Below are 12,841 nucleotides of genomic sequence, written 5' to 3' on the forward strand. Positions count from 1 at the left end.
TAAAACTATAGAACATTTGTAAGTTATAGAGGGATACATGATTTTCCTTTAGACACTGTAGGGCAGCTCTGAAAACGTAGGACAATTTGCTGCTCCATTTACTGTGCGTGGCTGTCAATGTATCCAATGCACGTAACCCTTTACATCCAACTATTAGGGTCCCACTTCTTGACGGTACCCAGTTACTGCTCTGGACATCTGGACACCGTCTTCCATTCTCTCAATGGGCTCTGACTTTCTTTCTACGTCTTGCTCGTTACGATCAGGTAGACGCAACCTCTCTGTGTAGGATCTGATTGCGCTCATCCTACATGCCATTTCCTCTTTGCGTATCACCTGTGATTGTCGGCTGTAGCAGGATATCCCTTTGCTATTTGGATGGGGACTTAGTGAAATGGAAATAGCGTTGTTGTCCCACTGGCCCCCGCCACACAGCAACGCAAACTCTTGATTGTGTCTCCATTCCTATTATTATAACAACAAATGACGAGGGCGCAGGAGGAGAATGGAAAACAAAGGTCAAACGAAAAGTCAGTGCAGATCTTGCAGGCTAGGCTGGTCAGGTCTTGAAAGTGCCGTGCATAGTCGGAAGTGCAAGTGCGCAGCGTAATGTTTTGAAGAAATATAGGGACATTCGAGGGTAATGCATGGAGTTTTCAGGAACATTCTGTATCAAACAAAAAAAACGTCACTTTACCGGGAGTTTTTGTTTGTAATCCCCGAGATCCCGAGAGTAGTGTATGAAGCCTCTTTTACCGTCGAAAGAAACACAATGGATGAAAATGCAATACAATTTTAATGTGGCGCATCCCTGGCTCCCAGTGACCGGACCCAAGAATCACTACGAGCGACGACTGAATAGACGTGTGGCCTCACGACAAGCCCAGCACATCCCAGGGGCCAACCAATATAGCTGGCTTGGTCCAAGTTCCACCCCACACGATCAACAGACAAAGACTGTTAGTTTTACCTTGTGAGTAGTCATTCAAATCCGAGCTCAAAGTAAACCAAGACAGAGAGCTGAGACCGAGTCTCGACGGCAGTAAAAGAGAGAGCGAGAGCTTCTTTTATAGCGCAATTTAGAGATAATATGGCGTGATCATTGCCTAGAATGGTACGAGGTATTACCCGGAACTACAAGAACAGGTAAAACTGGAATATGAGCAGCCAGTCAGCAGAAAAGCAGAATGGATGTACGTAATCATTCGAGAAGAAAGAGAAAGAAAGACATGGAAAAGAAAGACCAAATTGGGACGTGGGGAGCCCGCTCACCCACGTCAGTGTACAATGTGAGTATATGAGGGTCACGTTGGGGAGCCCGCTCACTCAACTTGCCATAGTTCAGTGGCTCCTTATGGTAAGTTCTGCTGCATTCTTGGTCCCTCTTGCATGATACTCTGACCTTTTGCGCGGTGACGGTTTTGATTTATGCACACACATTCTTTCTTGCACATAGCTCTTGTTATACAATGTCATGTTATTCTTCCCTCCTTGCACGAAGCAAGGAGGCATCGTGGAACCCTCCAGAACGTCGTTGTAAAGTGATTTTGCACAAAGCCTGGAGTCACATATCCAGGAAGTGAAGCACTTGCAGGAAATGTACAACGCGAGAACTTACCTCACCAGGTTCCGGCGTTGGGTCACATGATATGCCATGCCAAGAAGGCATGTCACCTACGTGGGAAAGCGCGTGTCGCTCAACCTACATGCTAAGCACGTGGGACAAGACACTGGCCAAACCACATTTTATCAAAAAGGGCGTGACAGCTCAGCACAGAGATGCTCACTATGTAGATCCTGCTGTCACATGACTATCAGGCAGCAGTCATCACGTTCAGGGACGTGACAAATGCAAATCCCGAAAGCCACATCGATACATCTCTGGCTGATATGTTGCTGTTTTATCAAGCATGAAAAATGAATGTGACTTCCGCAAACTAAGTTTTCTCTTGCAGTAAAATCCAAAAACTACACGCAAAAACTCAGTCACTTTTGCATCAACTGTTGCAACGAAAAATGTTGGTGGCGCAAGGAGAAGCTTGTCGTTTGGAGTGACAAGTGATCACCGCTGCTTTTCCTTGTCAGAGTCAACAATACACTTTGTTCTGCAGCGTTGGGAGTGGTGTTGGAGTAGAAATTGCTGACTAGACGTCGCGGAGGGGCGAGCTTTCCTGCGCAGGTATGAGTTTGGACGTATTTCAGAATGGTCGAGTGGAAAAATTCAAAATTGTTTATTTCAAGAAAACCCCAAAATGGATGATGGGGGACATGTCCTCAGTGCTAGAGGAGGTGTTCTACTATCTGCTGGTGTATAGTGTTTGCTAATTGAGGACGTAGCTCGCTGTTTCATCAGCGCTTGTAATTTGGCTATTTTCAAGACGATCATTTGGGGCGTCAAGGGATGATTTCCCTCGTCTTCTGGGATGCTGGCGTGGCTAAGTGGTGCTGCCCCAAGAACTCTTCTAAGGTGAGGTAATGATGGCTTGATGGAGTTTTGTTCGTAGCTTGTTCTTGTACGCTGTGCCGTGGCTCGTTTGTAGTACCATAAATCGTGCCAATATTGGGCCAATATTGAGGGGTATGCCAATTTCATGGTTCCCTTCAAAATATTTTGTGCGGGCTTTGGAATGTCGATCTGCACCCCAAAGCAAACCTACCTTCAAATTTGAGCGAAATCTGAGAGATCGACTTGCAGATATGTTCTGGTTTTCTCAGACATGCTCTCTTAAGATTTTTGGAGTGATCATGTGCTAGACATTGGACATCTCTGTTGTCTAAGCCCATGTACAGCAGGAAGCACATGGTATTTCTCCAGATATATTTCGGTACATCATAGTATGATTGACAAAGATATAGTTACATTTCTTGTTCCGAGAAAGACTGAAGTATTTAATCAATTTTGTCATGTTCTTTTCATCAATCTTGATGGCATCAAAAATTATCACCTTATTTTCCTGATCATCGAGATCTTCCTTATCAAAGTTCAACCATGATTGTAGCAGCAAATGGCACAGGGTGTTTGTCTTCCCACAGCCCGTTTGTCTGATCATCATGTAGTGACAATCAGGAAGCAAGTAGTGGTGCTTTGTTGGTTTCTCCTTGTGCTCATCGAAGATAATCATTTCCATGGTTTGTACCTAAAAAGAAACTTTTTTATTGTTCCAACGCTCTCAAGTAAAAAACGGAGTTTCCGCCGAGTGTTCTGTGCTACAGTGCACCGCACTTTGTCCCCGTGACAGCTGCAGATGGTTTGCCGCTCGTTGTTGCGTGTCCAGCTCCAACTGGCCTTGACCTTCGACTGCTGCTGCTCATAGATTTCGCAATGGCGGATGCCTTGAGGGTGACCAATTCCTCCTTTAGTCCTTTGACTTCTGCAGATAGCTCTGATAGTCTATGGCTCATCCTCGACGCATTATCTGCGGATTCTGTGGCTAGGAAAGATAGCGTCTGCACAACTCCTAACAGCGAGTGCTCAATCCCTGGGAGGGAACAAAGCAGTTTCGTCTGGGCTTCACTTGAAAGCTCACCCATGACAACGGCCTGCCACCGGTGTGCTACGTAGACTACAATTCCACTATACTACTACTGCTATCTACCTTAAAATACTATACCTTCCTCCAGTCCGGCCTGATGCCGGCTGGGCTAAAAGAGAGGCAACAAATTTACGAGCTCGAAAATACGAACTGCACTCGATCTCTGATGCATATGGATGAGCCTTATTTGTATGCTACACTTGCTGAACAGGTTAGCAACCCCACGCTTGCTGGCCGAAGTCCCATTGACCACGCTGCGTGTGTACCCGCAACCGTCATTCGAACTTCTCCACGTCGCCTAGCCCCGCCCCCGCTGCTTCGGTGGAGAGTTCCGGTTTTATTTCTCCCTGTTGATTAGTTCTCCCAATATTAACTCCGGTTGTTGTTTTCTATATACTTACCTAAATAATTGATTTCCAAGTTTCAGTCCTTTTATTTACCTTCCAGTCAGAGTCCGCCGTTGTGAGTGCTGTGTGCGGAGTAGTAGTGGTGAATAATTGTTGTGCGTGCGTTACACAACACGCACAAGGCTCCTTGCTGTTATGTCAGAGATTACCGGACCTGACAAGACATGCCTGATTAACCATTTGCTGTATGGTACAACATTGTGAAGAAGAGGTTGGTGCGACTTCGGCGATAATAGGTAAAGTGTGTGTTGCTCCCTATGTGGCTGCTTGCGCTATTCCTGCCGACTCGAATTCTCAATTCACTGACTCACGACTGTCAACAAGAGGATATGAGAAGTCCACCGAACCGTCCACTCGGCAAACCTGCAAGAAAGCACCACTCCCTGATCAAGACACAGTGTTTCGGGGAATTCACCCCTCATCAGTTGAGCTTGAGTAGGCTGAGGAAGATTGTGCCTGAAGAGCACCACTTATATAGTGCTGTCCAGGCACAAACATCACCAGGGATACAAACTTACAGAGACGCTCCGTATCCAAGGCGACAAACATCTCGTGAACACCAGATAGCAGCGTGAGTCAGTGTCGCTCATGCAGGTGCTGAACAGACGCCGAGGAGATGATTGAGAGGCCACGCTCGCTATGACTGAAGATAGTGAGGTGGACACCAAGTATAGCGCTAGTATTGGTAAGATGGCCCATGTGCTGCTAGCAATGGCAAAGCAGTTGATCTTGGAACAATGTGAATCTGAGATGAAGACGGACCTGATCTACAGGATGTCTCTGCGTCAGGTTCAGGAGCATGGTGCGTCTTACCAGGTCGCACACGGACGACAGGGTGATACTGCCAAGAAACCAGTTGGAGGATCAGGTCTAAAGTCCACTATTTTGGCGCATTGCATGTCGATATCTGTCGGACACGCCGAGAAGAAGCTGGAGTCGCTGCCTAAAAAAGGAGAATGCGAGACTGTGTGGAACACAGAGATACGTTGTGTGTTGTCTGGTCCAGCGTCGGCAGCGTGTTGAAACAATAAGCCTGTGACCGTGTCATTTGTCACAGCCTACATCGACTACTTTGGAACAATTGAGTTGGCAGAAGTGGTGGGCACTGATATCCCACATTGGTCACCATTGCAGCAGCAGATGACACATAGTGAGCCCCGAATCGCTTGACTTGTGAGCTGTTGTACGACGCTGAGAAGTCCTTTGGGGAGGGGGGGGGGAATTTGACAAAACCACAAGTTCTCGCTGATGACATGGTATTTGCTTGAATGTCGCATTTCAACTCCGCCGTACCGCGGATGCATCATGCATGGTATACGCTATATGCGCTGTGTGTGATTTACTGTATACGCTATCATTTGCATGCTATAATTATCTGGTGGTCTTAGACTGAGTCCAGCGTTGAGAGTCAATAGTTGTCCTCGTGCCGTGTGCTCGTTCGTTTCTGACACTTACGAGAATCAGAGGCTTCATAACAAAGCATTTCACACACAGTGTCTACAACTGTTTCCATCAATCAATGCAGGAGATAATACTACTCACAGATATTCCAGGTTTGTTCATCACGTATTCAGCAGTACTCTATATATACACATTTCTACAACTGTTCCCTGCGTTCAATGTGGCGCAATTGATAATACTTACAGTGATTGGAGGTTTGTTAGACCAGAGAACACACCGTCACTTAAAGTCTGGATCTGATTATTACGCAAATCTCTACAAACGACAAGCCACAAGGAAAATGGTGTTGTTGCTTAGTTCCGGGTAGTGCACAAAACACCGAGTCTACATAGTAGTTCTAATCTAAAAGGCCGAATCATGATCTTGTTTTCAGAAATAACCCAGACTCCTAACCCACAACATGATTCATATGCAACTGGGTTAGGTTGCGCAGTTCACATATCTTACAGTGTTATATTATAACACTGAAAAAAATTAGTCTCCGTCATTTTTCTTCTATTGTCAAGCATGAGGTGTGTTGCAAAGCTAAGAACACACAATTTCTAACGATAATTTGGTTGATATTCCAGAAATATAGCTGAGCGCCAAAGCATGAAAACCATTCTGACTTGAGTATGTTACAAATTGCGTCAGAACTGAATATGATATAAAACAGTATACCGAAACGGAGACTTCCCCAGGGACTCATAGGTCCTTCGCGGATCATGGCGATAGAAAAGGTACAAAATTCTCGGTCTTCTTTATGGTTCGTTTAGTTAATGTTTTGATATGTTGATACCCCCCCCTTTTTTGGTATGTTGATGAAGAAATGGAGCAGATTTTTAAGGAAGAGGGTGCCATAAGGTTTGAAGGGTCTGCAAATTTCAATGCTTTTCGACCAGAATCTGTCATTGATTTAGAGAATTTTCCGCAAAAGGGCAAATATCCCATAGATTCAATCAGAAATCTAAAGGCCATAATAATGTTCGTTTCGCGTTCCCTAAAACTTCAGAATACTTGTAAGTTATAGAGGGATACATGATTTTGCATTTTCCATTAGGCACTGTAGGGCAGCTCTGAAAATGTAGGGAGATTTTGTTGCTCCATTTACTGTGCGCTGCTGTCTTGGTATCCCATGCACGTAACAATATTTAATCCAATAATTAGGGTTTAACCTCTTGACGGTACCCAGTTACTGCTCTGGACATCTGGACATCGTCTTCCATTCTGGGCTCTGACTTCCTTTCAAACTCTTGCTCGTTACGTCTCAGGTAGACGCATCCTCTCTTTGTAGGATCTGAATGCGCTCGTTCTTTGAAGAGAAAATAGCATTAAACTGCCCTTTCCTCTTTGCGTATTACCTGTGGTTGTCGGCTGTAGTCGGACGTTCCCTTGCTTTTTGGATAGGGACCAAGTGAAATGGAAATAGTGTTGTTCTCCCCTGGCCCCTGACACACATCAACACAAGCTCTTGATTGTGTCTCAATTCTTATATTATAACAACAAAATGACGAAGGTGCAGAAGGAGCATAGAAAACGAAGGTCAAACGAAATGACAACAGGAAAGACACGGAGAAACCACAAGGAACAAGCATTTAATAATAAATAATAAAGCGGATGAAAATCCATACCGACGCGCCACCAAAATCTCTATCCCTTGACAAGACATACTGAATCCCTGGATTTCTCTCAAAATCCCTGAATGTCACGAAAACAAGTGAAAAAGAGTGTTCCCGCCAAAAAAAGGTTTGACGGCATAAACTGCAGATCCGTACAATACTCTTCAACCCTGCAGTGCAGTTCGATCAGTCGGCGCCCGCGCCTGCAAGTGCAGATCTTGCAGGCTAGGCTGGTCAGGTTTTGAAAGTGCTATGCACAGTTCAAAAAGCGATTGCGCACTGCAATTTTAGGAAGAAAAAGAACGGGACATTCGAGGCGATTCCATGAAGTTTTCCAAAACATTCGGTATCAGACACAGATGTGACTTCAACCCTTTGCACGCTGAGCCCATTTTCTCCAATCCACTGGCTTTCCAGGGCACTGACTCTCTTGGTGGAGTATGCACTCACAGCTCCGAACGAAATTTATTCTCATTTCACTCCACCTTGATGGATTTTCATCGTCCTGGGCTCGTTGGAAAGATCAGGACCAAGCGAATCTATCCTGGCGGCTCTCAGCTCCATAGACACATCAGGGCCACTTCCACGTCCTCTCCAAACTACTCCACCGTGCCTCGGAACGGCACAACAACTCAATTTCACATTCTTTTTCGGCTTCTTGCCCAAATTCACCCGATGTTCACAATTCAAACTGCACTGCAAAGCTGAGATCAAAGCCCTTCATTGCATGTCCATCACGCATGCGCCGTGCCAAAGGGAAATCCCCTAGCACGCTCCTCAACAAAAGAAGTCAAGAAGAACAAACATTTTGAAAACTGTGCGGATGCAAGTTTTTGAGCTTCCGGTGCTTTCCAAGATCATCTTCAGTCGTTTTGCATACCATGAGTGAGACCATGAGTGAGATGGAAGAAGTAGACCTTACTACAATGTCATATGACAATATCTGTGACCTTGCAAGATCCAAGAAGGTGCTCCAAGAAGGTCAATCGAAGCTGAGCCGGCAAGAACTTGTGGCGATCCTGCGGACTAATGGAATCGGGACCAACGCAAGCTCTGCCCCAGTAAGTTGTGCTAGCTGTATTTCACTGCATGACTCCCTAGCAAGCTTTACAAAGGCCCTTGAAGGCATGGTTATGAAGATGGCTGGTTTCATGGAGATGAAGTCCACCATCGAGCACATACAGCAGGAAATTGCAACGATGAAAAACGAAGGGCAGCAGGAGGGCGCGAAGACGCAAAGCACGGCTAACGTTTGGAACCGTCAGTACGCTACCGTAGCGCAGTCTGCTTCAGCCTCAGCCTGTGAACCCAAACCGTACTCCCACAAACATGTACAGCATCAGTCTATGCAAACCGCCACCGACACCCAGCACTGGAAGCAGACCAAGTAAACCGACAAACCCGCACTGGCAGCACTGAAGATTCGAACTCGTCCTGGCAAACCCAAGGTCCACGATGCCCAAACCGCCCACGTGCATCAGGTGGGTCATCTTCACATCCCGGCACGAGTGCTACTGGCAGTACTGAACTACATGTACGTTCATCTGTCACATCGAAGTATGTGAAGGAGGTGACTGTAACAGCAGCCCCAGGTGTTCTAAGTGGAGTAGAACGCAAGCGCCTTGCAGTGCAGGAAATGTTGAAGTTGGCTGTGAGGCGCAATCTATTGTCAGGTACTGTGCAGATCGTAACATTGACATCATCCGCTGTTCAATTGCCACAAATCGTTATTTCGGCACAGCATACGCAAAAGTTACCATTCCGGCTGATGTCATCAACACCGTACTCACGCCTGCGTTTTGGCCTGCCACCATCGGCCACACAGTCAGAAAGTGGCGCTTCCATGACGAGGCGTCCATGCCGACGAAGGAACAAAGTACTGAAGATTAACCATGGCTAGTAGTAGTAAAATGAACCCAGGCGCAACCCCGTTCTATCCTGGATGTATACGGACACTGTCCCTGAATATTTGCAGTCTACGTAATAAACTTACTGACTTGTCCCAATTTGATATCGGACACAAAAACTGACATTGCTGCTGTATGTGAAACGTGGCTTAACAACTCCGTTCCGTCGATGGAGATGTCAATCGCAAACTATACTGTCTTTATTTCGGCTTGACAGGCGCGACAAACCCGGAGGTGGTGTATGTTTGTATGTTAATAACTCACTGTTTAGTCACCTACAGACTTAACAGCCGATGGCGTTGAATGCATTTGGGAACAGATCAAAGCTCACCCACAACCTCTTCTTGTCGGGTGTATTTACCGCCCACCGAGTCAGTCACTAGCTTACTGGCAGACTTTCGAGGCCATGTTACACAAGGGGTCGGGAGAAGCCAAGAATATTCTGCTTTGTGGTGGTTGACCCTCCTTAGAGCTTTCCAATGAGCCCTAGATTGTGATAAGTAAGCGAAGTAGACCAAAATTATGACCTGGTGAAGTTGACAATTGTAGTGAATTCGTACATAGGCTTCACAAGTGAACAAAATCAGTCAAAATGTTGACCTGAAAAACGAGTACGGAAAACTCTGAAACATTCTGCAAAATGGCACTGGGCAATACGCATGGGGGTAGTAGTAGTAGTAGTAGTAGTAGTAGTAGTAGTAGTAGTAGTAGTAGTAGTAGTAGTAGTAGTAGTAGTAGTAGTAGTAGTAGTAGTAGTAGTAGTAGTAGTAGTATTTATTTTGTTCAATATCGGATGCCTCAACAGTGATACACACAACTCTTAAGGGGGCCGATAACGGGGTAAGTGGAAAGGAAAGGAAAAGAAAAGAAAAGAAATAAATAGAATAAATTGGAATCCAGACATCAAGCAGTACAGTAATCAAACACCAAGTCAACTTCAAGCTTAGTACAAGAACTATCAAGATCATCGAGAAACTCAACAGATTCCAAAAATAAGATCAAAATACTTCTTAAACGCCACTGGGTCTTTAAAATGATCCCTGAGTTGGTTTGCAAATGTAGAGGTACGGTGGTGTTGTTGTTGTAGAAGTTTATTTAACGTCGCACCACAAACAGGCGATTTCGCCTCCTCAGCAGGCAGTGTGTTAAAGAAAATTGCGGCACGATTAGAAAACGAATTTACTCCATCAGCTGTCTGGTGCTTAGATATGGCAATGGAAGCATTAGAGTGGCTTCTAGTTCTAAGGCCTGTTGTGGTCGGTGGAAATAATTCCGTTAGGGTAGGCAGGGAGATGATGACATGATTTCTATGAATAAACTGGGCAAAGTTGAGAATCATATAGTGTTCAAATGGATAAATCGCCAATGTGGTCAATAATGGCGTGATGTCGTCCTGTGACTTAGCACCACAGGCAGCTCGCACAGCACGGCAGAACACAGTAGAGAGCCTTTGACGGTCCTTAGCGGACAGCTTCATTACAAAACACGAACAACAGTACAAAAGATCAGGTAGAATGACTGATACAATGGGATAGAGGGCACTTGGTAACACTGACTTTGTCTGGTTTCAGGCCTGGCCGTGACACGGCCGATGTGGTGTGGACACAGCGCTGGATTTCAGCTAAAGCCACCCACTTCGTGTGGGATCGCCACGTCCTTGGCCTCGACATGTCAAAAGCATTTGACACCAGTAGCTTCATGAAGTAGAATAGTACCCCTCTTTATCCAAAACTATATGTTACCATAATGTGGGTTATCCGAAAAGAGGGCAGATCTCCAATGAGGCTGTTATATACACACCTGCTATTGAAAGTTTGACGAGTCTTCCCTTGCATGCTCTCTCTCTCATGCAGCACACGTTAGAGTTGGATTCAGAGACATCATTCACAATTCTCTCGCTGATTAATGCCTCTACGATCACCTTGTGATTATGAGTTATACATACATACATACATACATACATACATACATACATACATACATACATACATACATACATCCTGGTCCTGGTCCTGGTAAACACTGCCATTACGGTCACGTGTCCCCTTACGGGGCCGACAATATAGAACGACGAGCGGGACCATGTTCGAGAGAGCCATCTCCAGCAGCTATGGATCTGGCTTATCATCGGAAACGATTCCTCTCACGGCTGCCGCTAGAACTGGTCCATCACTCTCCACAACAGAGCGAACATTCCATGAGCCAACGCTCAGAGTCGTTCCAAGTCGTCGTCTTCGTGCGGTGGTTTGCTCCACTCACGGGCTTGCAAAGCCTCGCGAAGGACTCCGAGGTGGGGGCGACGAGGAGAGTGTCGGCATCGTAACTATCCGACCAAGTCTCCTGTCGGTGAATACCCCACCTCAGGCACTGTTGGCCTGGACGGCTGGGGACACCCCAGGCCGTCCACAACGGCGAGAACAAGCACGGACGGAGGCCAGAAACAAGAGCCCGAAAAGTACAACCGTCCTCCACCAGAGCAGAGAACACACACATTGTCAAGATGTTCAACTATTTGAAAGATTTTCTTATCGTCGGAAACGATTCCTCTCACGGCGGCCGTTCGAACTGGTCCATCACTCTCCACAACAGAGCAAACATTCCATGAGCCAATGCTCACACACACACACACATACATACATACACACACAACAGAGGCGAAAGGCTGTGTTAGCTGTAACTTAAAGTTTCACGCATCGGAGCGATCATCAGACAGCAGCATTCACTATCGAATTCTCTACGAGCAGGCCTAGATATTTGATGCTAGTGTGGAAGTTAGTGCATATGTGCGAAGTGAAGACGTGGCATTTGGACAATGGTATTGAGTTGTTTTGTGAGAGTTAACGGATGAAGGTGAGAATACAGGCGATAACAGGGCAGTGTTACCGAGTCATTAAAGGCGATAGCGATGGTAGCGCAAGACCACAGCAAGAGTGAAGAGGGAGAGAGAAAGCACCATGGCGCCAAACCTGGTGCAGGTTGCGCCATGTCGAAAAACTCACGTAACTGATGGTGAGAATCTGGACATGTAATACTTGTTCTCGTGTCTGCATTTCGACACCAACTCCGACCTTTTGTTGATGTTGACCGTTTTGTTTGCTTCCAGGATCTCCAGTTTCTCAGCAAGGCATAGGGGACACCGCTTGGTCGCGTTTGAGTAGGCCTGGGCCTTGGTGACGACGGCCCATTTCACAGAGTGCGGAGTGTCCTTCCGCTTGAGCTTCCATATGCACTTGGACAGCTCCGTGCTTTTTTCCATCCTCTCATGCCTCGTCGTGCTCATGTGATTGTTGTATCTCTGTTTAAAGGGTGGTTCCGTTAGGCCGAGGTACTCGTGCCGCTGCTCTCTTCCGGTGTGCTGGACTGTTGCCTTGTACACGATGCATCGTACTTGGCAGTCGCCGTCCATTGGGCAGGTGCTTTTGTCTCGGCAGTTGCATCGTTTGTCGGGGACGTTCTTGTCCTGTGTTTGTCTCTTCCTTTGAACATGGTTGTTGTGGGATTTGACTATTGCGGACATATTTGGCATACATGAATAGCTAACTTTGACGTTGTTGCGGTTAAATATCTGACGCAATCGGCAGCCGTGAGGAAAGTGTGTGTCGAGGAGTCAGAGGAATTTGTGTGCGATGTCTGTGGCCACGTTCTTGCTAAAGGGTGGGTTGTACCAAGTGATGTTGCGCCGCCTATTTTTCTTTCTTCGTCCTGTCTCCTCCTTCCTCTCTTCCATGTACTCGACTCGTTCCACGTATCCACTCTCTCTGAGGGCATCGTTGTACGCTGGTGCCGATTCCTCAAATATGTGTCGGTCAATTGATATGTCTGTTAGTCGTCTGCTGATTGTCTTTGGCAATTGTTGGATGATGGCCGGTGGGTGATTGGAAAGTTGGTGTACATAGACGGGCTTGTTGTTCGGCTTCCGGTATGGTTGATATTTC

General features: G+C 46.3%; 1 protein-coding gene across 1 annotated transcript in view; it reads right to left on the reverse strand.

The window, feature by feature from the left end:
- LOC135827294 (slit homolog 2 protein-like) overlaps positions 1 to 12,841 on the reverse strand; it is a 190,935-nt gene that overhangs the window by 143,848 nt on the left and 34,246 nt on the right. Inside the window, exon 5 of the mRNA XM_065339819.1 lies at positions 5,585 to 5,656. Coding sequence (XP_065195891.1) covers positions 5,585 to 5,656 — 72 coding nt within the window. The remainder of the gene's footprint in view (positions 1 to 5,584; positions 5,657 to 12,841) is intronic.

The sequence above is a fragment of the Sycon ciliatum genome, chromosome 11 (assembly GCF_964019385.1).
Source record: "Sycon ciliatum chromosome 11, ocSycCili1.1, whole genome shotgun sequence".
NCBI classification, from domain to species: domain Eukaryota; kingdom Metazoa; phylum Porifera; class Calcarea; order Leucosolenida; family Sycettidae; genus Sycon; species Sycon ciliatum.